This window comes from Heterocephalus glaber, unplaced genomic scaffold (genome assembly GCF_053883595.1).
Source record: "Heterocephalus glaber isolate CG9 unplaced genomic scaffold, H.glaber_assembly_v1.0 deba00001497, whole genome shotgun sequence".
NCBI classification, from domain to species: Eukaryota; Metazoa; Chordata; class Mammalia; order Rodentia; family Bathyergidae; genus Heterocephalus; species Heterocephalus glaber.
The window spans coordinates 39,154,284-39,176,742 of NW_028258320.1; the positions used below are offsets into that span (position 1 = coordinate 39,154,284).

The 22,459-nt window shown below is 34.0% G+C and overlaps 1 protein-coding gene across 3 annotated transcripts in view; it reads left to right on the forward strand.

Annotated features, from left to right (window-relative positions):
• Positions 1-22,459, forward strand: part of Kif20b (kinesin family member 20B) — a 59,553-nt gene that overhangs the window by 29,855 nt on the left and 7,239 nt on the right. For all 3 annotated transcript variants that reach the window (XM_013069828.3, XM_021253027.2, XM_087184886.1), the window contains exons 22-28: positions 576-636; positions 4,176-4,301; positions 5,851-5,978; positions 7,267-7,422; positions 16,386-16,562; positions 18,285-18,395; positions 21,054-21,251. In XM_013069828.3, the coding sequence (XP_012925282.2) occupies positions 576-636; positions 4,176-4,301; positions 5,851-5,978; positions 7,267-7,422; positions 16,386-16,562; positions 18,285-18,395; positions 21,054-21,251 (957 nt within the window). The remainder of the gene's footprint in view (positions 1-575; positions 637-4,175; positions 4,302-5,850; positions 5,979-7,266; positions 7,423-16,385; positions 16,563-18,284; positions 18,396-21,053; positions 21,252-22,459) is intronic.

A 22,459-nucleotide genomic window follows, 5' to 3' on the forward strand; every position in this document is an offset into this window, starting at 1 on the left:
CCTAAGATTTATGAAGTTAGGAAATAGTGATGAGGTTAAATGAGATTGAGTGTGAAGTATGGATTATCTGATAGGTTAAAATTAGAAGTGTACGATTTCTAGTTCCATAATTTAGTCTTACCCATTAAGACTGTTGTTACTTTTTCTAAACCTTGTAAGTCCTTTATAGATAGAAGGAATGGAAGGCTCTTTTTTTTCCTGTACTTAGAGCTTACTGATAGGAAACTTTTTAATGGTTTTGTTTCTCCTAAATCAAGTATATAAGTAGATGTCTATTTGTTCTTGCATTTGCATTTTGTGATATGTGAGAAATCTTAACTAAAATTTTGTGAGAAAGTAAAATGACTGAGTCATAACTTAGATTAAAAGTATACATTGTTTTTGGTTTGTTTATTTTCTTCTATTTTTTCCCTGACTTTTCCCCCAAGGTAAAAGAAACTTGGAAGCTTGAGACTGCTTGTCAGCCTTATATGAGATTGATTTCAGACTTAATAAGCCCTGTTTTCAAGAGCCACTATTTAATATTAAGTGTTTAACCTATGTTTGTATTTAATTCGTATTCTTTTATTTTATAGGAGCAGTTAAGTAATCAGAAAGTGCAAGAAGCTGTACAGCAATATGAGAGAGTGTGCAAAGGTCAGGAAAAACTTTGAATATTTAGTACTAAAATTACTGCAAAATAGGTAGTTGTGATAACAATGAATATTTTCCTTTGAAAAGCCTTTATTTTTATTTTTTAATTTAAATTTTTATTTTTATTAGTACATGTTTGCAGTACATACTGTTTACATTTATCACAGAGAGTTGCTACATGTACATAACACATCTGAATTCTTTTTACCCTTTGCAAATCCTAAATTGAAGTAAGGGCAACAGAACATACAACTTTATTAAAAGAAAAAAGCATTAATTCTCACAAATAACTCAGCAACTTACTATAGTTTATTCTAAGTGGGGCTTCGGACTTCCCTCTGTAGTAGAGCAGTTACCTAACATTCACAAGACCTTGAATTTGATCCTTGGCACCACAAAATAAATGAGTAAAATTTATTTTGGGAAATAAAACAATAAGAAACAACATTGATTTCTTGGTAATGGCCAAGATTTTCTGAAAAAATCAAAGCTATATAGATCACAATGACTGGAGTAGATTTTTAGAAGGATAAGATTGTATAAAGAACATACTTCAGGTAAAATATCTTTAAAAGTTTGCCACTTAGTTTTTTTTAATTTTTAATTTCAGTAGCACATGTTTGTGGTACATAGAGATTAGTTCATTGTAGGGAATTGGTACATGAACGAAACAAATCTCAACCCCCCCCCCACCTTCCTTTTATTGTGCCAGCATTAAAATAAATTTCGTCTTGTTTATCTTATGTCATTTATTTATCTTATAAGTCATTGTAAAGTTAGTTGTCATATATACAGATTAACAGTGAAACTAATAGGCCAAAAACATACAAGACAATTATACTAAATCAAAGTGTACTTTTAGATGCATTGTTCATCCTGGATAACAGTACATTTTTCTGTGATTCAAATCTTAGGTGCTGAATTATGCTTTTTTAAAGCAAACTGTATTGATCTTTTATTTGAAGTCTAAAAATTACTTTTATAGATGATATTTACCTGTTTCTATTCTTAAATTATGCAGATTCTTCTCCTCCTCATCCCTCACCCTTTAACTTCTTAGTTATGTGAGTGGTAGAGATGGGATGTAAACCCAGATCTGTATCACTCTTAAGTCTCAGATTTTCCTCACTAATCTGTTTACTTGACCAATAAACAAGAGGTGAGACAACAAAATTATTGCTTATTTAGATAATTTGTACATTGGTGTGGCAAATGTGCATGAGTAACTTGGATGTGAAAATATATCTATATACTCCTGTTTTCTTTTGCCCTTCCTCACCCTTGTCTCTTAAAATCTATTTCTGTAATGTTTTTAAGGTTCTCCTTTACTTTGGCTTCTTTGTTATTGCTGGCAAATATGGATAGGTTTTGGCTGTTCTAAAATAGTCCCTTGGGCCAAGATCCCTTATAATTTTTATCATATTTTATTTTTCCTCTGATAAATATTGAGAATTGTGGCATGAGGTCTCTGTGACTACTTTAATCTGACTTCTCTTTTCTATGCTCTTAAAACTTGTTCCCCAGTCACTTGAAACCTAAATACTTTCAAATCTATTAACTTTTTGTAGTCTCTGCTTTGTTTTTCATGTTGTTGATGTTATTGACCACTTTCTTTTTCTTAACTTTTAAGTAGTACTATAGCTGCCAGCTATATGTTTTTAAAAGTAAAGGTAATATGTAGCTCCCCTCCAGTGAAGCCCCGTTTCCCCAGCTCTTGTGATCTGTCCTGTGCTAGTTCTCTACTCTCAGTGCGCCTCAGTAGCTCTGGCAGATTTTCCAATTACATATCATGTTCTTTTTCCTCCTAATCTTCTCCCTTAAGAGTTCATTTTCTCTCATGATTTCAATTGTGTATTAGACATTATTGTACAACCAAAGAAACAAAAACAGCATCTTCAGCTCTTAAACCTTTCTCTGGCCACTAAATTTCTATTTAAATATTGAATATATTTCATTTTGTTGTCCAGTTAAATTTTTAAAAATTAAGATATACGGTACCATAAAATTTACTCTTTAAAAAGTGTATATATGCTTTAAAAGTTTAGTGGGTTTTAGTATATTCAGAAGGTTGTACAGTCATCACCACTATCTTAATTACAGTTGAGAACATTTTTGTTGCTTCAGAAAGAAACCTTGTACCTGTTCTATCTTCCCTTGGTCCCTCCCTTCCAGCCTCTGGCAGCTGCTAATCTACTTTCTGTTTCTGTGGATTTGTCTGTTATAGGCATTTTATGGTAAGTGAATTCATACACTATATGGCCTTTAGTGTGTGACTTTTCATGTAACATAGTATTTCCAATTTTTATCCATATGTGTGTCCTTGTTTTTTTGTGACAATAATACTCCATTTTACTGAGATATCATATTTTATCAGTTGACAAACATTTGAATTGTTCTCACCTTTTCGCTTTTATGAACACTTGTATGCATTGCTTTTGGGTAAACATGTTTTCTGTTTCCTTGGGTTGGTATTATACCTGAGAGGGTAACTGTTTTCTACAGTAGTTGTACCGTTTTACATTTCTACTAGCAATAGGTGAGGGCTCCATTTTCTCTACATCATTACCATCAAATTTTTCATTTCTTAAAATATTGCTTTCATAAGGCTGCTGTCACAAAGTACCATACACTGGGTGACTTTAGATAGAAATGTATTTTCTTGCAGTTGCAGTTTGTAGAAGTAAAGATATTGACAGGACTATGTTCCCTCTGAAGACTTTAGAGAAGAGTCCTTTGCCTTTTCTAGCTTCTGGTAGTTGGTGGCAATTGTTAATACTTTTGGGCTTATGGCAGCATAATTGAACCTTATTCCTCTGTCTTTACATGAGGCTTTCCCTCTTTATGTCTGTCTTCTCTCTTTTAGTTGTATCTAAAATTTCCTTTTTTTTATAAGCACAGGAGTAATAATTCGATTTAGGGCTTACCACATTGCTGTGTGAGCTCATTCTTAATTTGATTACATTTTAAAATATGTGTTTCTAAATAAGATCACATGCATAATGTGTGGACATTAATTTTGAGGGACATTATTTAACCCAACCTCCTAGTGGATATAAAGTGGTATGTCATTATGGTTTTAATTTACATTTCCCTAATGACTATAATGCTATTGAGCATTTATTCATGTACTATTGACTATTTTCTTTGGAGTAATATATGTTCTCATCCTTTGCCTTCTTTGTGCTTTTATTTTGAAGTTGTATTTTTTATGTATTCTGAATATTTGACCCTTAACAGATTTGTATTTATTAGTAGTAATAGTTTAATTATATTGGAAATTGTGAATTTTATCTGAAAAGGTTCTTTATTATCAGTCCATCTTTGCCATCATTCAAGCATTGATTTGTATGTCAAATATATCTTAGTGCCTCATATATGCCAGGTAGTATTCTAGGCATTCAAAGATATAGCATGACAGTTTCTGACTGTATGGAATTTGTATTCTATTATAGTTAATAAAAATATATTTTAATTTTTGAAGAACTTAAGAAAAATTGGATCCACATGTTATTAATTTTTAAATGTTTTCCTCAAATGTTTAGATCTAAATGTTAAAGAGAAAATGATTAAAGACATGCGAATGACACTCGAGGAGCAAGAACAAACTCAAACAGAACAAGACCAAGTGCTTGAGGCTAAATTAGAGGAAGCAGAATGGTTGGCCACAGGTAAAACAAATTTGCTTATATCTTCTAGCTGGGCTTGATGGTACACACCTGTAATTTCAGTACTCAGGACACCAAGGCAGGAGGAGGATGGGTGCAAGTTTGAGGCCAGCCTGGACTACATAGCAAGATCCTGTTTCACCTTCCCTATTTCCCCCTCCCCCTCAAAAGAGATTGCTTATAGTATCTTAAAGCATAGTCTTTCATTTCTTTCTCTCATATTTTTGGCTTTCTTCCTTTCTTAAAGTAATACAGAATTTATAATAATTCATAATGCTAGCTTGGCTTAGTGGTGCACACATGTAATCCTAGCTCTTGGGAGGCCGAGGCAGGAGGATTGTCATGAGTTCAGGGGCTAGCCAGGCTACATAATGAGTTCGAGGCCCTCAAGAACTACAGAGTGAGACCATGTCTCAAAAAGAAAAAGAAAATCCTAATGCTAAAGTATTTGGTGTATTCTTTGAATGTCCAGCCACTTACCATTTTCCACTGTAATACAGATCTTTTTATTAAAGTAAAGTTATATGCAGTAAAGAAAGAAAACCGACATGTCATAATAACTTACAAATGTTAAGGTTGAAGTAACTTTCTGTGTTTTCAAACCTTGAAAATAAGCTTTCATCTGAGTTTTACATCGGTCAAATTTTTGGCAGTATCTTGTATTCATCTCAATAAATACTCTGATTCTATTACCTTCAGAATACTGTCAGAGCTTTTCCAGTGTATGTAGAAACATACAACAATTTTTAATAATTAAGCTATATGTTTTTCTTAAAAAATTAGCAAGAAATTTATTTAATTCTTTTGTAGTGCTGGGAATCAAACCCAGGGCCACGTGCATACCAGGCAAGTGGTCTATCACTGAGCTATACCACTAGCCTTAAAAATTTAAGAATTAGGAAATTACAGGGCCACGGATTTAGCTCAGTGGTTCTGGTGCCTGCCTCGCAAGCACAAGGTCCCGAGTTCAGTCCCTCGTACCAAAAAAAAAAAAAAGAGTTAGGAAATTACATATGCCATTTTATACATATATAGCTTTGGCAGGATATTTGTGCTTACTCACCCTAATTGTCCTCATCTGTAAAACGTTGTTGAAGATGATAATACCATGTATACAGTTGCAAATTATTATGCTTTTCAGATTTAGATTATAAGTACAAGAGCACTTTGTAAATCCTTAAACTGTATATTGGTAGACAAAACTGTAATGATAAATACATGTCACCTCATACTTTTATAGCCACTTTTATGGACATGGAGTAGCTTGTTTGTTTGTTTTTGAGAACCCCATGCGGTATCCTATATAATGAAGGTTAAAATAAATTTATACTATGTACTCTGAACACTAGTCAATTTCTGAAAAGCCTCTGTAGTTCTTCACTGAAAATTTGCTAAGAACTCTTAAAAATACAGCTTTTGAAATGTCTAGAGTTCCATTTTGGTCTATGTTCTGAGTCTTGCTGATTTTTCTCCATATTTCATGTCAGATATGTCTCTTCATGGTGTAATTTTTGCATATGCTTTTAAAAATAATTTTGTTTCTTCAAATCAGAATTGGAAAGATGGAAGGAAAAATGCAAAGATCTGGAAACCAAAAATAGTTGTAAGTCAAATAGAAAATTTGAGGATGACACAGACATACTTCATAGAAAGCTCAGTAAGCTTCAAGACGAATTGCAGGTATGATTTTATCTATCTATCATACTTTCAATGAAGGAATTCATATGTACTTTTTCAGTGCACACTGAAATGAAAAATTTTCACAATAAAAACTATTAAGTGTCAGTGAAAATGGAGTGATTGGGGTCTTAGTTTTATATTTGATGCATTTAATTTTTAAATTATAATTTCTAATATCTTTGTACCAACTTTTCTACTCCTTAAATTTCTAATTTAGCAAATACTGTTATGGAGAAGGTGATATCAGGTGAATTATTTTGATTACTGTTTGTCTTTTCAAGGTTTAATTATTAAATTGGAAAGGAATTGTATATCTGACCAATGAAACCATATTATATAGAACATATTCTGTTTTGTATCTACATATTTTTTCTTATTCCACTTTGGTATGCTATATGTAGAAAATGACATGGGGAAAATGTTTTTTCATGGGATTTATCAAGTATGCCATTTATTATGAAAAACAATATATCCACCATATCCAGAATGTGCACATTAAGAAGTGTTAGTATATTTTGCTTTATTCTGAGATGATGTAATCACATATCTTAGTTGTAAACTCTAAGCCTAGAATGAATTGCCGTAATTCATCTAAGAGTGCTGTTAGATCTTTTTAGAGTGATCGTATTGTTTGTGTTTTAAATGGTGTTTTAGTTGGATTTCTTTTTTTTTTGGTACCGGTGATCGAACTCGGGTCCTTTGCTTGCAAGGCAGGAGGCGGAACCACTGAGCTAAATCCCCAGCCCCTAGTTGGATTTTAAATGGTGTTGTAGTTTGAAATTATAAAATTAGATGCCTGTGAGCCCAAAAGATCTTTATAAACCAGTTTGAAAATTACGGATCTAGTATAATGTTTGTCCAGCTGATTTCAGTGTTTCTTTAATAATTACCCTAGTACACTAGTTATTGTTTACTTAGCATCCTATACACAGTATTTTTTTTTTTTTTTTTTGGAAACCATACAATTAGAAATGACCAAGCCTTCCCCGTACTTGGCATTTATTTAGGAAGACTTGAGTGACAGTAGCTCTTCCAAAAATTTAAACTTTTCATTTCTTCTTAACCTCACTGATAAAGGAAAATCCTTAAGTGGACTTATAGGAAAATAAAGTTTAAAGGAAAAGCTACTGTTTCTTTTTAAAATCTGAAATAAACTCTGATCTTGACATTACTTAAAAACACCTTTTTATAGTTTTTAAAAAGGTGGATAGTGATGGGTTGTATGAAAATGTTAAAAACAGGTTTATTTACCACTTGTGCGTACAGTAATAACTTGTACCATTTATAGGAATGTGAACAGAAATATAAAGCTGATAGAAGGAAATGGTTAGAAGAAAAAATGATGCTTATCACGCAAGCAAAAGAAGCTGAAAATCTACGAAACAAAGAGATGAAAAAATATGCTGAAGACAGGGAACGTTGTTTAAAGCAACAAAATGAAGTGGTTGGTAACAATTATTTTGTTGATGTATTTCAGTTGTTTTCCTTTGGTTTGCTACATTTATTCTTAGAATTTTTGTCAGTCACTCTGTAGTTGCCTTTTTTAAAACAAACTTTTTTAATGGCAGGTTTAGTATGATAATTTTCCCATCTCAGTTCATTTTAAGATTCTTTTATGTTTTTCTTAAGTTTTCTGAATTTCCTTAGCAATTTGGGAAAATAACTAATTGCTTCTCAATATCTAGCTACTAAATCTTTTTTTTTTTTTTTGACTGCTATAGAGTTTCCCTTACAGTATTTTATTTTTATTTATTTATTTTGTTTTTTGGTACCAAGGATTGAACTCAGGACCTTGCTCTTGCAGGGTAGGCAGCAGAACTACTGAGCTAAATCCCCAGCCCTTCTACAGTATTTTAAAACTTTTTACATTTTAAACTCTAGATTCTAACATGGCATGCTCATTTTTAAAAAATATTTTAATGGCCATTCTTTTAAGTCTTAGTCTCTGCTTTTTGGTATGTGCATTTTATCTCATAAGCCAATTTTATCAGAGCTTTAAAAAAAATTAACAATAGTTTCTAGAAGACTACATAGGTATAGGTAGAAATGATGTTCAGTTTTACATCGATTGGTTATAAATCTTATAAAGAATTCTATCTTAGCTTTTTATTCTCCTTTCGTTTGTCAATTTGTTATGCAGGGTTGCCAATAAGAAAAATAGTTAAAAGTCATCACTGATCCTAGTAAGACTATTGAACAGCAAACAAACATTATCTTTAATTGAAATACTAAGTTGGCAGTATCATATTGTTGTCTTTTGGAATATTCTTTGTTTATGATGGAATTTAATAGATAAACTTTTCTATAAAAACAAGAATGTTAATTATCAAATTAAGGATGGATTTTACCCCCTAAGTTTACTGATAGCGATTTTTAAAAATAAATTTTATTTTATCCCTTTGCCCCCCTCCCTATGTACAAAAGCTTTGTTTCCGTTTTTCCTTCTATTTTCACTTTTTTTTCTTGTCCCTTCCTTTCTCCCTCCCTCCTTCCTTGTTCCCGTTCCCATTTGAATACTTCCTTCCCATTTTCCAACATCTGTTATACATTTCAGTCCTTATTTCCACTTTGTTTCTCACACCAGAGAAACAATGTGGTTTTTAAACATGTGTGTCCAGTTTATTTCATTTTAGAGTATGGTCTCAAGGCCCATCCATTCAGCTATAAATATCTACAGCTCATTTTATGTCAGTAGTATAAAAAAACCCACATCTTTATCAACTCTTCAGTTGATGGCCATTTGGGCTGTTTGCAGGATTTAACTATTGTAAACTGTGCTGCTATAAACCTGGGCATGCATGTTTCACTGTAGTATGATGCTTTTAATTCTTTTGGGAAGATACCAAGAAGAGGTATATCTGGGTCAAATGGAACCTGTAGTTTCAGATCTTTGAGAAATCTCCACACTGATTTCCACAGTGTTTGCACCAGTCTACACTCCTACCAAGAGTGGAGAAGCGTTCCATAATACCCACAGCCCCTCCAACATTTGTTATTGGTTGATTTCTTTTTTTTTTTGTTAAAAGCTAACACATGATTTTTTTTTTTTCCCCATTAACTTTATTGGTACATTTTAGGTATAAAATACAGTTACATTCATCATTGGGATCTTGTACCATTACATGAGTCTCTTGGTTCTTATTTTTTTTCCCCTTCCCTTGACCTCCCTTCACCCCCTCCACCCTTCCCTATTTGCAAAGATCTTGTTTCCATTTTTTTCCTCTTATATTTTTTCCTTTCCCTTTTTTCCCTTCCCCTACCCCTCCCCATTCCCCTGCTCTTTTAGACCTTTTCTTCCTGTTCCACAATATCAGTTATACATTTTTTAAATTACAATATTAAGATCTAGGAGACATTACCACAGATTTTACAGAATTTAAAAGGATATAGAAAGCATATTTCAAAAATCTGTCTTGAAATAAACTTGACAACTTCTAAGAAGTAACTTAGAAGACAAATTAATGAAACTAACTCTAGAGGAAATATAACATTTGAATAGCACTTATTAAAGAAAGTATATTCCTAGCTAGAAAAGCTACCTATATGACAACAGCAGGCTCATAAACATTTGAACTGATAAATCATATCAAACAATTAAAGCAGAAAAAAGAAGGAACACTTCTCCCCTCATTTTAGGAAATTAACATTGTGCTAATCCTAAAACTGGGTAAAGATAATAGAAGAAAAAAGTATGAACATAGATAGAAATTTGTTTAACAAAACAAACTACTGGAAGTCAGATCTGGCAGGATGTAGAAAGTGGTTTTGTTATAGCGATGGCAGTGTTGGTTCAGCATTGGAAGATCCACCCCCAAAAGTCATCATTTAAACAGAGGAAAGGAAAAAGCCATATGATCCTGTCACTAGTTGGAGAAAAAATATTGGACCAAATTCTATAGCTGTTCATGATAAAAGCTATCAGGAGCCTAGAAGTAGAACAGAAACTTCTCAACAGATTAAAGACATGTACTCCATACTTCCAGCGAGAATGCCTTATATAAATGGAGAAGATACAATGCTTTCTCCTTAGGTGGGGAACAAGGGCAGATATGCTTACTCTTTATCTGTCCATTAAAGTTTGAAACCTAGGCCCCACCAAAATAGTCTGGCAATAAAATGATACAACTAGGATAGGATTGGCAAGGCAGAAGCAAAATCTTTATATGTAACTGAAATGATCATCTGCAGAGAAAATACTAAGAAATCTCTAGAGTAGCTCCTAGAACTTGTACTTGAATTTAGCAGGATTAGAAAACACAAGGTATATAAAAATTCAGGTCCGTGTATACTTACTATAAATGAATTGGATATTGAAATTTAAAAGTTATGTAGGAGTACAAAGGACCTAGAAAAGTTTTTTTAAAAAAAAAACAGTGTTGAGCCAGGGATTTAGCTCAGTGGTTCTGACGCCTGCTTTGCAAGCGCAAGGTCCCGAGTTCGATCCCTGGTACCAAAAAAAAAAAATAGTGTTGGAAGACGTTTAGTACCTAATTTTAAGACTTCTTCTAAAGCTACAGTAATCAAGGCAGTGTTGGTGAAGGAAAGACGTATAGATCATTGGAATAAAACAGAGAATCTAGAAATAGAACCACACATATATGGTTCACTGAGTTTTGAAAGGTTATTTAACATTAGCATTTTATAGAATATAAACTCAATTCAAGAGCCGAAGAAGAGATAGTGTTTTCAGCAAATGGCACTAGAACGCCTGATATCCGTATATAAAAAAATTAACCTCAACCCTTTTTTTCCATACATGAAAATAACTTGAAGGGATCTATGAACCTAAATAAGAAAGCCTAAAAGTATAAAACTTTAAGAAGAAATTATAAGGGAAAATATTTATGAATTCAGGGCAGGCAAGAACTACCTAGGATACAAAAAACATAATGTATAAAAGAAAAAAATTGATAAATGAGATTCCATCAAAATTTAGAACTTGAAATGACATCATTAAAATGAAAAGTAGTCCTTAAACAGACCATATTTACAATGCATATAACCTATGAGCAGAATATATAAAGAATTCTTAGAGCTCATTAATAGATAACCCAATTAAAATGTAGACATAAGAAGATGATAAATAGCCAGTATAGCACAAGGAATGGTGTGCAACTCTAGAATCAGAAAAATACTACTTAGTACAATAATAAGATTGAATTATACACTCATTAGGGAGATGAAGTAAAAAGTTTTAAAAGCCTTGTCATGACTTTCTTTTTGTTGGATTCTCCCCCTTTGCATTTAATTTGTCACGCCCAATGGATTCATTCTGCTGGGTTTCCTGGGGTTGTGATCCTCATTGTCTTTTCCTAGGGTATTGTCTCAAATTTTTTGGAGTGCCGGTTTGGTATTCATGAAGTTCCTGAGGTGCTCTTTGTCATGAAAGTATCTTATTTCTCCATCCATTTTGAAAGATAGGTTTGCAGGGTACATCAGTCTGGGTTGGAGGCTGTTTTCTTTTGAGGCTTGAAATACATCACTCCAAGCTCTTCTTGCCTTGAGGGTTTGCATTGAGGAGTCTGCTGTGATTCTGATGGGCTTTCCTTTGTATGTGATTTGTTTCTCTTCTCTCACTGTCTGTAGAATTTTGTTCTTCTGTTGGATTTCTGGAATCCTAACTATTATATGCCTATGTGTAGATTTTTTTTTTATTAAGGCTAGCTGGAGTCCTATAATGCCTCACTTATCTGTATGTCAAGTTCTTTTCCCCTCCTTGGGAAGTTTTCTGCCATCACTTCTGTGAACAGTTTTTTTATGTCATCTGCACTCTCTCCTCTTTCTTCATTGACTCCAATCAGTCTTATGTTATTCTTCTTTGCATCATCTAGCAGCTGCTGGATTGATTTCTCATGTTCTCTTACAATTTTAAAGCAATTTTTCTTTTCCTGATCACTAATTGCAATCTTATCTTCTGTATGTGAAATTCTATCCTCACATTGGTTCATTCTGCTGCACAGACTTTTGATGGAGTTTTTAATCTCTTGGAAATCTGTTTGTATCTGTTTTATGGATTCCATTTGTTTCCTATGTTGGGATTCCATCATGTTCATCATATCCTCTATTTTTTTATCTGTGTCCTCTCTAGATTTATTAATCATGTCTTGCACCATGAGCAAAATCTTTGCTGTTATCTGAGTAATTATTTCTGATTTCATTTTTCCCAGATCCTCTTTTGTTGCCAGTTCAGAGAATCCAGGTGGTTGAGTATCAGATTGTTCCATCTCGTTTCCCTTTGGGGTTGCTGTAGGTGATCTGGAAGTCTGTTTTTGAGGCTTGTTTATGTGTCTTCTCATTTCCACGGGGGTTGGGGGGGGTGGCGGTGCTTGTGGTGCCCACGTGGCTCACCTTCTCTGCCCTAGGAGCTTGGGGTGGCAGTGGGGTAGCTTCCTTCCGGGTGCTGGGACCAGCTGAGCTTCACTGCCCTAGGATCCTGGGATGGAGTTGGGGAGCTTCCTTCCAGGTGCTGGGAACAGCTGAGCTTCATTGCCCTAGGAGCCTGGGATGGAGGCAGGGAGAGTCCTTCTGGGTGCTGGGACCGGCTGAGGTTCTCTGCCCGAGGAGCCTGGGATGGAGGCGGGGTAGCTTCCTTCTAGGTGCTGGGACCGGCTCACCTTCTTGGCCCTAGGAGCCTGGGATGGAGGTGGGGAGCTTCCTTCTGGGTGCTGGGACTGGCTGAGCTTCTCTGCCCGAGGAGCCTGGGATGGAGGTGGGGAGCTTCCTTCCGGGTGCTGGGACTGGCTGAGCTTCACTGACCTAGGAGCCTGGGATGGAGGCAGGGAGCTTCCTTCCGGGTGCTAGGTTGACAGCCATTCTTTCTGGAGTGAGGTGGAATCTCAGCATTGTTTTAATTTGCATTTCATGAATGACCAGTGATGTTGAAAATTTTTTCATATATTTATTTGCCATTTCTAATTCTTCGAGAATTCTTTTTTATTTCAGATGCTCATTTTTGCATTGATTTTCCCCTAACTTTAAAACTACTCTAAATATTTAATATTGGATAGAGATGGCCAATTTATATGCCAATGAGTCTTATGGATAAAACTTTACAGTTTACTTACTGAGCTCTAGTCTAGACCATGCCTGTAGTCTACTCCAGAAATGATGCCTTTTCTTTAACATACTAAATTTTTCCCTACCAAATACCCTAAATACTCTGACTTCAACACTAGATTAAAAGACATTTAGTGCTCTGATGACACAGGGTCAAAAACAAGTTTTTATGAGGAAAATGCAGAAGCACAATAAAAATTATTTTATTCATTAAAAAATGGCCGGGGATTTAGCTCAGTGGTTTCTCCACCTGCTGTGCAAGCAAAAGGACCCAAGTTCAATCTCCGGTACACCCCCCAAATAAATAAATACTTTGACCTTCAGAAACCAATAGCACTTCATCTCTGATAGTATAAGATACTGAGGAAAAGTTTGTTTCCTTTGTAGTTCTTTTGTTTCTCCCCTGAAAGGAAGTGGAGGGAAGCAAGAGCAGTGCCCTATGTCCTGGGGCCAGTGAATATATCTAGAAGAGTAAAAGTGTGGCAACAACCCTCAGGCCCTTAATGGTATATCTGTGCAAGGCTCCATTTAATTATGTGCTATGTGTAGCCTTGGAAAAAGCCACATCTCAAGAAAAGCCCTTGGCTTAAGTATCTATCCTGTCTAAAATTTCAGGGTATATCTCTGAGTGCTCTGCTCTTGGGTTGCTTTGTGTAAATAAGGTTCCTTTGCTCTTATTTTTTAAAGTCTTTTTATTTTTAAATCATCTTATTTACAGAAAAGTTACAAAACTAGTAGAGAAAATTCTTATGTACATATCACCCAACTTTTCCTTACATAACATTTAATGCTAATAACCAACAAATTAATTAGGTTTGAAATCTTTCTGAAAATTCACCATTTTTCTCACTACTGCCTTTTTTTGGGTCCAAGATCTAATCTAGACTACTACATTCCATTAAGTTGTCATGTTTCTATAGAGTATTGACTCTTTAGGTTTTCTTGATGTTCCAAATTCTGTAAGACTAATACTGCAGCCCTGAGATGGTAATACTTTTCATTTTATGTGTCAACTCCATGTAATTGTAGATGCCTCTAGGAATGTGTTAGTTAGCTTTCCTTCATTGTAACCAATACCTGGGATAATCAACTTATAAAAAGAACAAGTTTATTTTGGTTTGCAGTTTCAGAGGTTTCAGCCCATGACGCATTGACCAATTGCTTTGTGCCTGTGGTAGGTAGCACATCACCGTGGGAACACGTGTCAGAGGCAAACCTTTTACCTCACCGAAAGGAAGCAAAAGATCATGGTCCTACAGTCTCCTTTGAGGGCATGTCCCCAGTGACCTAAAACCTCCCACTAGCCCCATGTCTTAAAGATTGCACAATCTCCCAACGGCACCAAGCTGGGGACCAAACCCTCAACATATGGGCCTTTGGGGGACATTCTAGATCCAAATTATAGCAAAGAAGTATTGAGTTGAATAGAATTCTGATGTTCCAGGGGTTGCTTCTGGCTTTTTATTCCTATCCTGCAGTCCATTGAACCATCCTGGCCATTAGTAAGAGGCAGGAAGTGAAAATCTGTTGGCTTTCATAGTTGCACCCATTCTAAACCAGGAAGGATGCCACTTTTTTCCTAGTCATTTATTCCTCTGGAAGCGATGTCAGCAAGTATACCCACTTGAATTCATATTCTCTGTCTCTCTCTCTCTCTCTCTCTCTCTCTCTCTCTCTTTCTGTCTCTCTCATCTCTACTTCAGCTTCTTTGGAACCTGGGATTATAGACATACTACTGTACCTGACTTACTTTGAGTTTCAAGTGCTAGGGAAAGCTGGCTTGCTTTTTTTCACTATGTTTCTTTATAATCATTACTCCAGGGGCCCCATGTTCTCCCTCTTTCCTGATGAGAATAACTGTTATATCTTTTAATATTATATTTTAGTTTTGTTCATTTTTTAATTTTATATAAATAGGAATGCATTTGTTTGTATCTGACTTCTTTGATTCAGTATTGTTTTTGTGAGTTATGCATGTTGCATGTAGCCAAAGTTAGTCTGTTTTCTTTGCTAAATATTTGTGTATGAACATACCTAATATTGACAATATTTGGGTTTTCTGTGTTTTGCTATTAGTAAATTCTCCACAAATGTTTTTTGTATTTTTCTTGGTGCACATGTGCATATATTTCTGTTGCATGTGTATCTAAGAGTAGAATTTCCTTGATGATAGTGTATGTATGTTACCTTGTGTTAGTTTTGATGTGGATTACCAACTGACCTCATAATATTTATTGAAGAGACTCTTTGTTCCCTGCTGTTGAGTCACTTTTGTCTTAAATCATTTGTCCAATGAATACTTTTTGTATATGGTGTATGAGTACGGTTGGAATTAATTTTTTTAATTTGATTATTCGGTTCTTTTAGCACCATTTGTTAAAAAGAATGTCTTTTCTTTGTAGAATTTCTTTGACATTTTTGTAGAATGTTAATTGACCATACGTTTGTGGACCCTCTTCTGCTTCATTGATTTCTTTTTTTTTTGGGTACCGGGGATCGAACTTGGGTCCTTCCGCTTGCACGGCAGCCGGCGGAACCACTGAGCTAAATCCCCGGCCCTTCATTGATGTCTTTATCTTTATACTGTATTCACACTGTCTTGATTATTAAACAGTAGTATGGTTGAAATGACATAGTTGATTGCTTTTACTTTGTTCTTCATTTTCAAAATAATTTCAGCTATTTTAGACATTTACATTCCTATATAACTTTTTGAATTAGTTCTTCTATACCTGTACACATGCACATGTTCCTGAGTTCTGATTTTTAATTGCCTTGACTGTATAGTTTATTTCTGAGAAATGATATCTTAACAATGTTGAGTCTTTTGCTCATTGAACACAGATTATCTCTCTACTTATTTAGGTGTCTTTAATCTTTCAGCAGTGTTTTGTAGCTTTTCAAAATTTTATATGTATCTTCTTTAATTTACTAGTAAGTATTATGATTTTTGAACCCATGATACTGGTTTTTCTTTTTTTTTATTTATTACTATTAGGTTTGCCATTTATTTCACTAGAGTTTTGTCCTCTCATTTCCCAAATATTGATGGAAATGCTGGTGTTAATTTAAAAGGTATAGCTGTAATTGTTTATTGAAAGAAATGTCCAGTAAGCTAATTTTTTTTTTGAGTGAGGTAGTATAGGAATAAATATAGCATGTGAACATTTAACGTATGTAATGGTATTATGTGTTTTCCTTAATAGGGAAATACTTTATCTGTACTTGAATACATAGTTTGTTATGTATCTTGTTCATAGTTACATTTGTGGTATTATGTGTAATAAATATTTGTAAATATTCTAGATTCATCACTTTAGGGTTTATTCTAATATTTTCTCTATTGGTTAGGAAGTACTGACAGCACAGCTAGCAGAGAAAAATAGTGACCTTCAGAAGTGGAGAGAAGAACGAGATCAGTTGGTTGCTGCTTTAGAAATACAACTGAAAACACTGATCTCCAGTAATATACAGAAAGATAATGAAATTGAACAGTTAAAGAAGAGCACATCAGAGGATTCTGAAACAGTAAGTAGAGATTTTTTTCTTTCTATGCTATTTATTGAACATAGGATTTTTCAAAATTAGTTGACATTCAATTCAGTTAACTCAGTAGACCATAGAAGCATCAGAGTTTGAAAAATTTAAATACTGCTCATGAATTTTGAGTTTTCAGAGTTTGTTTCAGAATAACTATTCTGTCTTTTGTTTGTATTTATCATTTATTTATTATTATTTGTCATGACTGAGGCATATCACTTTCTCTAATATTTGGTCATACCTCCTAGGTCAGTGGTGGCAAACCTATGGCATGCATGCCACAACTGGCTGTTATCACTGAAAGATCTTTAGGTTTGCCATCACTGTCCTAAGTAGAGCAATTAGAAAATCAACAATTGATGACTTTTTCTCTAATCTGTCTTTAATGTGTGGGAATGTGATTTTATATGAATTCTTAGTAATACTTTAATATTTGGATTCACCCTTAAGTTTATTGTATGAAGGTACAGATTAATTTGAAAGTAAGTACAGTGGGGGAGATCATGAGTTGTTCGAGCAGTTACTTTTGTAATAGTACCTTGGCATTAGGAGTCCTGAATGAAGACAGGATTGACTTTCACAAATAGTTGCATCCCAGTGAATACAGTCAGAGTATATCTGAAGTTGGTCTTTATGGAATAAATGATCAGCACTTAACTATCTATTGTTCTAGAAATGTGACTAACAAGGGAAGAATGTGTGGGTGTGTTGGGGTGTGTATATATGAGGCATTAAAAGATTGAGTGGTTCTGAGAGAAATGTTTTTAAAAAGCACTGGGTGTCAACTACTGTCACCATGGTTTGGGACCTTTGAGGAAAATTACTTAACCTTTGAAACTCTTAACAATGTCTTCATAATAGAGTTAAGAAATTAATCAAGAGCATTTTTTAAATAATTAACAGTTTTTATTATAGTGAAATCCAGACATGCTAATTTCTTTTCCCATTATTTGGCAACAATGGGTAGGTGATAGGAAGGGTATATTTGACTTGATTTTGATGGCTATGATAAGAATATCTATGTTTGAATTTATCAAGTTTAAAATGTAGGCTGATATTTCTTTATAAATCACTTCAGTAGGATTTAGGAAGGGAACCTACAATATGGGAAAATAAGATGAAGATCATCTTTCAAGAGAAGATTTAGTCATCATTATGGTCTTATCATTATGGCCTTAAGGTCTTAAAGCCATAATGATAACCAAATTTTCCTGAAGGACACTCTCCATCCTATTTTCCCATAAGATAGATTCTATTCCTAAGCCTTACTTAAATGATTACATTCCTAGGAAATGTCTAGTTTTTCAAAATTGTATTATGAAAAGCAGTTGAGAATTTAAAGTTTCAATTCAGTACAGACTTGACCATGTCTCTTTTTCTTCATCTGAGAAGTAGGAATAATGACTTTTGTCAAATCTAATTTGAGAGTTACAAGGAAAAGAAAATAAGAGGTTGTATGTAAACACTTTGGATCTTGAAAGTAATCTTTCGGATTTCTTCTTTGATCAACTCAGAAGTGAAGAGTTGCCCAGCTTTTCCTAAGTCTGTGAGGGTGGAGCAGAAGTGGAGGGAGGTATACATAGTCATTGAAAACGTCTTTAATTATTTCTCCTGTTTGGTCTGTGTAAATCTTAATTTTATATTCTTTATTTGAGATGTTTTAATATATACCCAGGTTAAAATGACTTCTTCAATATTTTCTTATTTTAGGAAAAACAAAGCATAGTCATCAAACCCAGATACACTAGTTCAACAGATCCTGCCATGGTTGAAAATGAACCTCAATCAACAAGTTTTGAAATTTCCAGGAGTGTAGTGGAGGTGAGTATTTGGTAACACACTTCACTTTTTTCTCCCTTTACACACTAAGTAGCACTTGCAAGTTTTATCAGTAGTTAGAGGTATCTCACTACATAATTAGCTAGATGTGCTTTTGGCGATGTGAAGGAAAACTGGAAGCTTTTGAGAAGTAGAATTTTTTTGGAAGATTAGATCCCCAAATGACGTTTGTCTCCTTTTAAAAATAGTGTGCCTGTTAATATAAACAAACTTGATGGTCAGAAATAGAAAATCCCACCAAAACAAAACGCTTAAAGCTGGAGTTTAATGTTCTGCTTTCAGACGCTGTCTCTTTATTAGTGAGTGATGATGGTTTGCTAATAATCAGTAGGTAATAGTTTTTGGTAACCCATCAAGTGGCTCTCTGTGTTCCTGCTCTTGTGACTGTGTTAATGTCTAACTGTTGTACCTTAAAGCCGAAATCAGTAACTATGCATACTGTAACCAAAGTATTGGGCTTACAGAGTTGTTTGTTATATAAAGAAAAATTTAAATGTTGCAAACTAACAAGTTACACCATTTTTAAATTTCTTTCCTCCCCCTTTCGTTACTCACAAATGGTATTATAATGCTTGCTTAGTCCAAGAAGAGACTAAACAAGGGTAAAAATTTTAACAGTACAGAATTTGCCATCATTTCATTGCCTTAATTGTAACTGTTTGTGTCCTAAGATGCAAAAGAAGTCAGTGGCTTTTAACTGTTTACAAATAGAATGTGATTTGTAAAATGTACAGTTTGGTTGTGTTTAAATTATGAAATTTTCTTCAGATATAATAAACCATGACTTTTTGGCTGCTCAAAAGAAAAGAAAAGCCCACAAAAGAAAATGAGGATGATTATGGTTGATCTAGGATGATCTAGGTTTCTATGAATGACTTTGAATAATATAAGGGTTCTTAGATTGAATATGAAATAGTTTAAAATTCTATGTCACTTAAAAGGGTTTTCTTTTTGTTTGTTTGTTTGTTTGTTTGGTTTTTGGTTTTTTGAGGCAGGATCTCCCTTTGTAGTTCAGGCTGGCCCTGAACTCACTATGTAGCCCAGCCTGGCCTCGAATTTACGATGATCTTCCTGCCTCAGCCTCCCGAGTGCTGGAATTATAGGCATGTGCCACCACACCTGGCTCTGTCACTTAAAAGTTTTGAAAATAAAATTACTTTTTAAATTTATGTTTTAAACACATATATATTGGGAACATTCAGTGTTGGGAACTTTCCTAAGCACTGGTACTAAATATAGAAACAAATGAGATGTGATTGCTTTTCTCCAGGAGTAAGGAACCTAGTAAGACATACAAGTTATTAATTTGTTTGACCTCACCTTATGTGCTATGTAGTATAATAGAACCATGAATTGAGTGTTCCAAGGAAGACTAAGGATATGGGTAAGAGCAGCTAGTATCATACTGGAAGCTTGCCAATAAATGGGAAGGGAAAGGCATTTTAATCTGGGAAAATTATATGAACCATTCCTTTTATTTTTCACCTTTCCTTGCTGTTTCCTTTTTTTTTGGTACCGGGGATAGAACTCAGGTCCTTGCGCTTGCAGGGCAGGCAGCGGAACCTCTGAGCTAAATCCCTGGCCCTCCTTGCTGCTTCTTAATAGAATTTCATATAATTAGTATTTATTTTAGTGGCTAATACAAATCATAAAGTTTGTGGAAAGATTTAAAAATTGATCCGTAAACAAGGTTTAACTCTTGATTACATGGTTAGTCACATATGGTGAGCATTTCTTTCTCCATAAATGTATATGTGTTATCTTAAGACATAGATACAATTTCTTATTCTGGCAGTTACTGTGTATTTCACAATTTGAGGTAAATTATATGGTCATGCTCTTTTGTATACTTTTTTCATGCTTTCATGAAATTAACATGTTTAACTAGGCTGAAAGTCCAAAATGATTCATTTGCATAGCTATAGAGTTGATTCTTGGATTTCCACTGAACTTACACATGGCCTGTGTCTGTGGCCTTGGGTTCTCCGCACATTAGCTAGATTCTCCTAATAGATTTTAAGGAGCAGTATTTTGAAAGTTAGTGTTACTGGAGGATAGAATGAGGGATGCAGTTTTCTTATGATTGAGCCTTAGAGAAATATAATGTTACTGCTGCATCTTATTGGTCATGAAAGTCATTAAGGCCAACCCAGATTCAAGGAGAGGGAAGTGAGAGACACTTTTTCTCAATGAAAAAAAAAAGCAAAAAATTTAAAGCTAGCTTTAAATCTACTATTACTGGAGTACTTGTTAAAAATCCCAGACTCTTAGAGACTTCTGACACAATAAGTTCAGGTAAGATCTAGTAATCTTTTAAACAAATGGTATAGGTAATCTTGTCACATAAGTAGGGAAATGTTAATTTGTTTCCTCCAATTTTTTGTCAGTGCAAAAGATTGAACCCAAGACCTCATATATGCTATGCACACACTCAACTAAGCAACACCTCCAATTTTCCCCTAATTTTTACATGCCTTATATAAACCTGGAGATTCGTAGATGATAACCCAAGCTTGCTGTATTCGCTGTGGCCCATCACACTTCATCTTTTCAAGTTTATTGTCTATAGTAGGTGTTTGAGATAATTTGTAGTTTTTAAATTCATATTCTATAAATAATTCTTTTTTAATTTTGTTGTAGGATGGATCAGTAGTTCTTGATTCTTGTGAAGTGTCAACAGAAAATGAACAAAGTACTCGATTTCCAAAGCCTGAATTAGAGATTCAGTTTACACCTTTACAGCCAAACAAAATGGCAGTGAAACACCCTGGTTGTACCACTCCAGTGACAGTTAAGATTTCTAAGGCCCGGAAGAGGAAGAGTAGTGAAATGGAGGAGGTAAATTCTTAACTAATGAGTAAAGTTAACAAGCAAACCTTACTACCATTAAGCTCAGTTATAATATATATAGTTAAGCTCTGCTATACTGCTTTCCTATTAGTAAGGAGATTAAAGTCATTATTTGAGGCATATTTTATACCCTTTAAGAATGATACTATGGCTTAATAGTCCTCGGGCAAGAAGCTATGGGTATTAAAATAATACATTAATACATAGCTTATCCTTTGTTTCATTTAAATTATAATAAGTCAATTATAGTGAATTTTGCTGGAGAACTGTTTCTGTGTACTAGTGTAGTTCAAACACATTTTCATTTTCCCTCCAGTGGAAGATGAAAAAGATTGATAAAGAAATTATAGAAACTGAAATGACGAACTTGTTGAGTATATAGTTTTTGTCATTTAATTAAAGTTTTAGAACTCTATGACATAGAAAGTTTTGGAAAACAAAATGTTTTTCCATCAGCCAAATTTAAAATTTGGGCTTCAATGTAATGGTTGCCTAAAACCAATTTGCTCACTCTTTTTGTAGCCCCTTGATGGTAGGGATGCCAAACCTTTTACTCTGCCTTAGTCATGCAGATCTGGTATGTCAAATAAGCTTTCTGGTGAGTCATATATGCTTTTTATCAGCTATTGCTGTATAGGTGGTAAATAAATAATAAATGATAACATTTATTTTTAAAGTAACTTGTTTTAAATTTAATTATAATTTTTCTAGCAAAATAACTTTTTTCGACTTTCTTTTATTCCTTTAAAGAGTAGTATATTTTCAAGCTAGTGGAAGAACAGAAACAGTATTAACTATACTCCTGAGGTTCTCAGTAAGGTATTAAATTTGCTGATGAATATTATTGTAGCTTTCCTGCTACATGTACACCTTTAGAGATTGTTTTGTAATGTTTTATTAGCTGCTTTTGTTCTAGTTATTTAATTTATGTTTATTACAGTTTAAATGTCATTAAAACACTAATTACATCATCATCTATGTTAACTTGACTTTTCCTCTATCCATTTTTTTCTAAGAGAAAAGGGAAATTTGAGTATAGTACTAGAGTGTTAAAATACAAATATTTTATTAAATTTGCTACTGGTTTGTACCTTTCAGATGTATCTCAGGGAAGTTTTACAGATTCTTATAATATGTAGAAACTTAAATTTTTAAACTGATTTTTTTAACAGTCTTCACTGCTATAATAAGTTGCC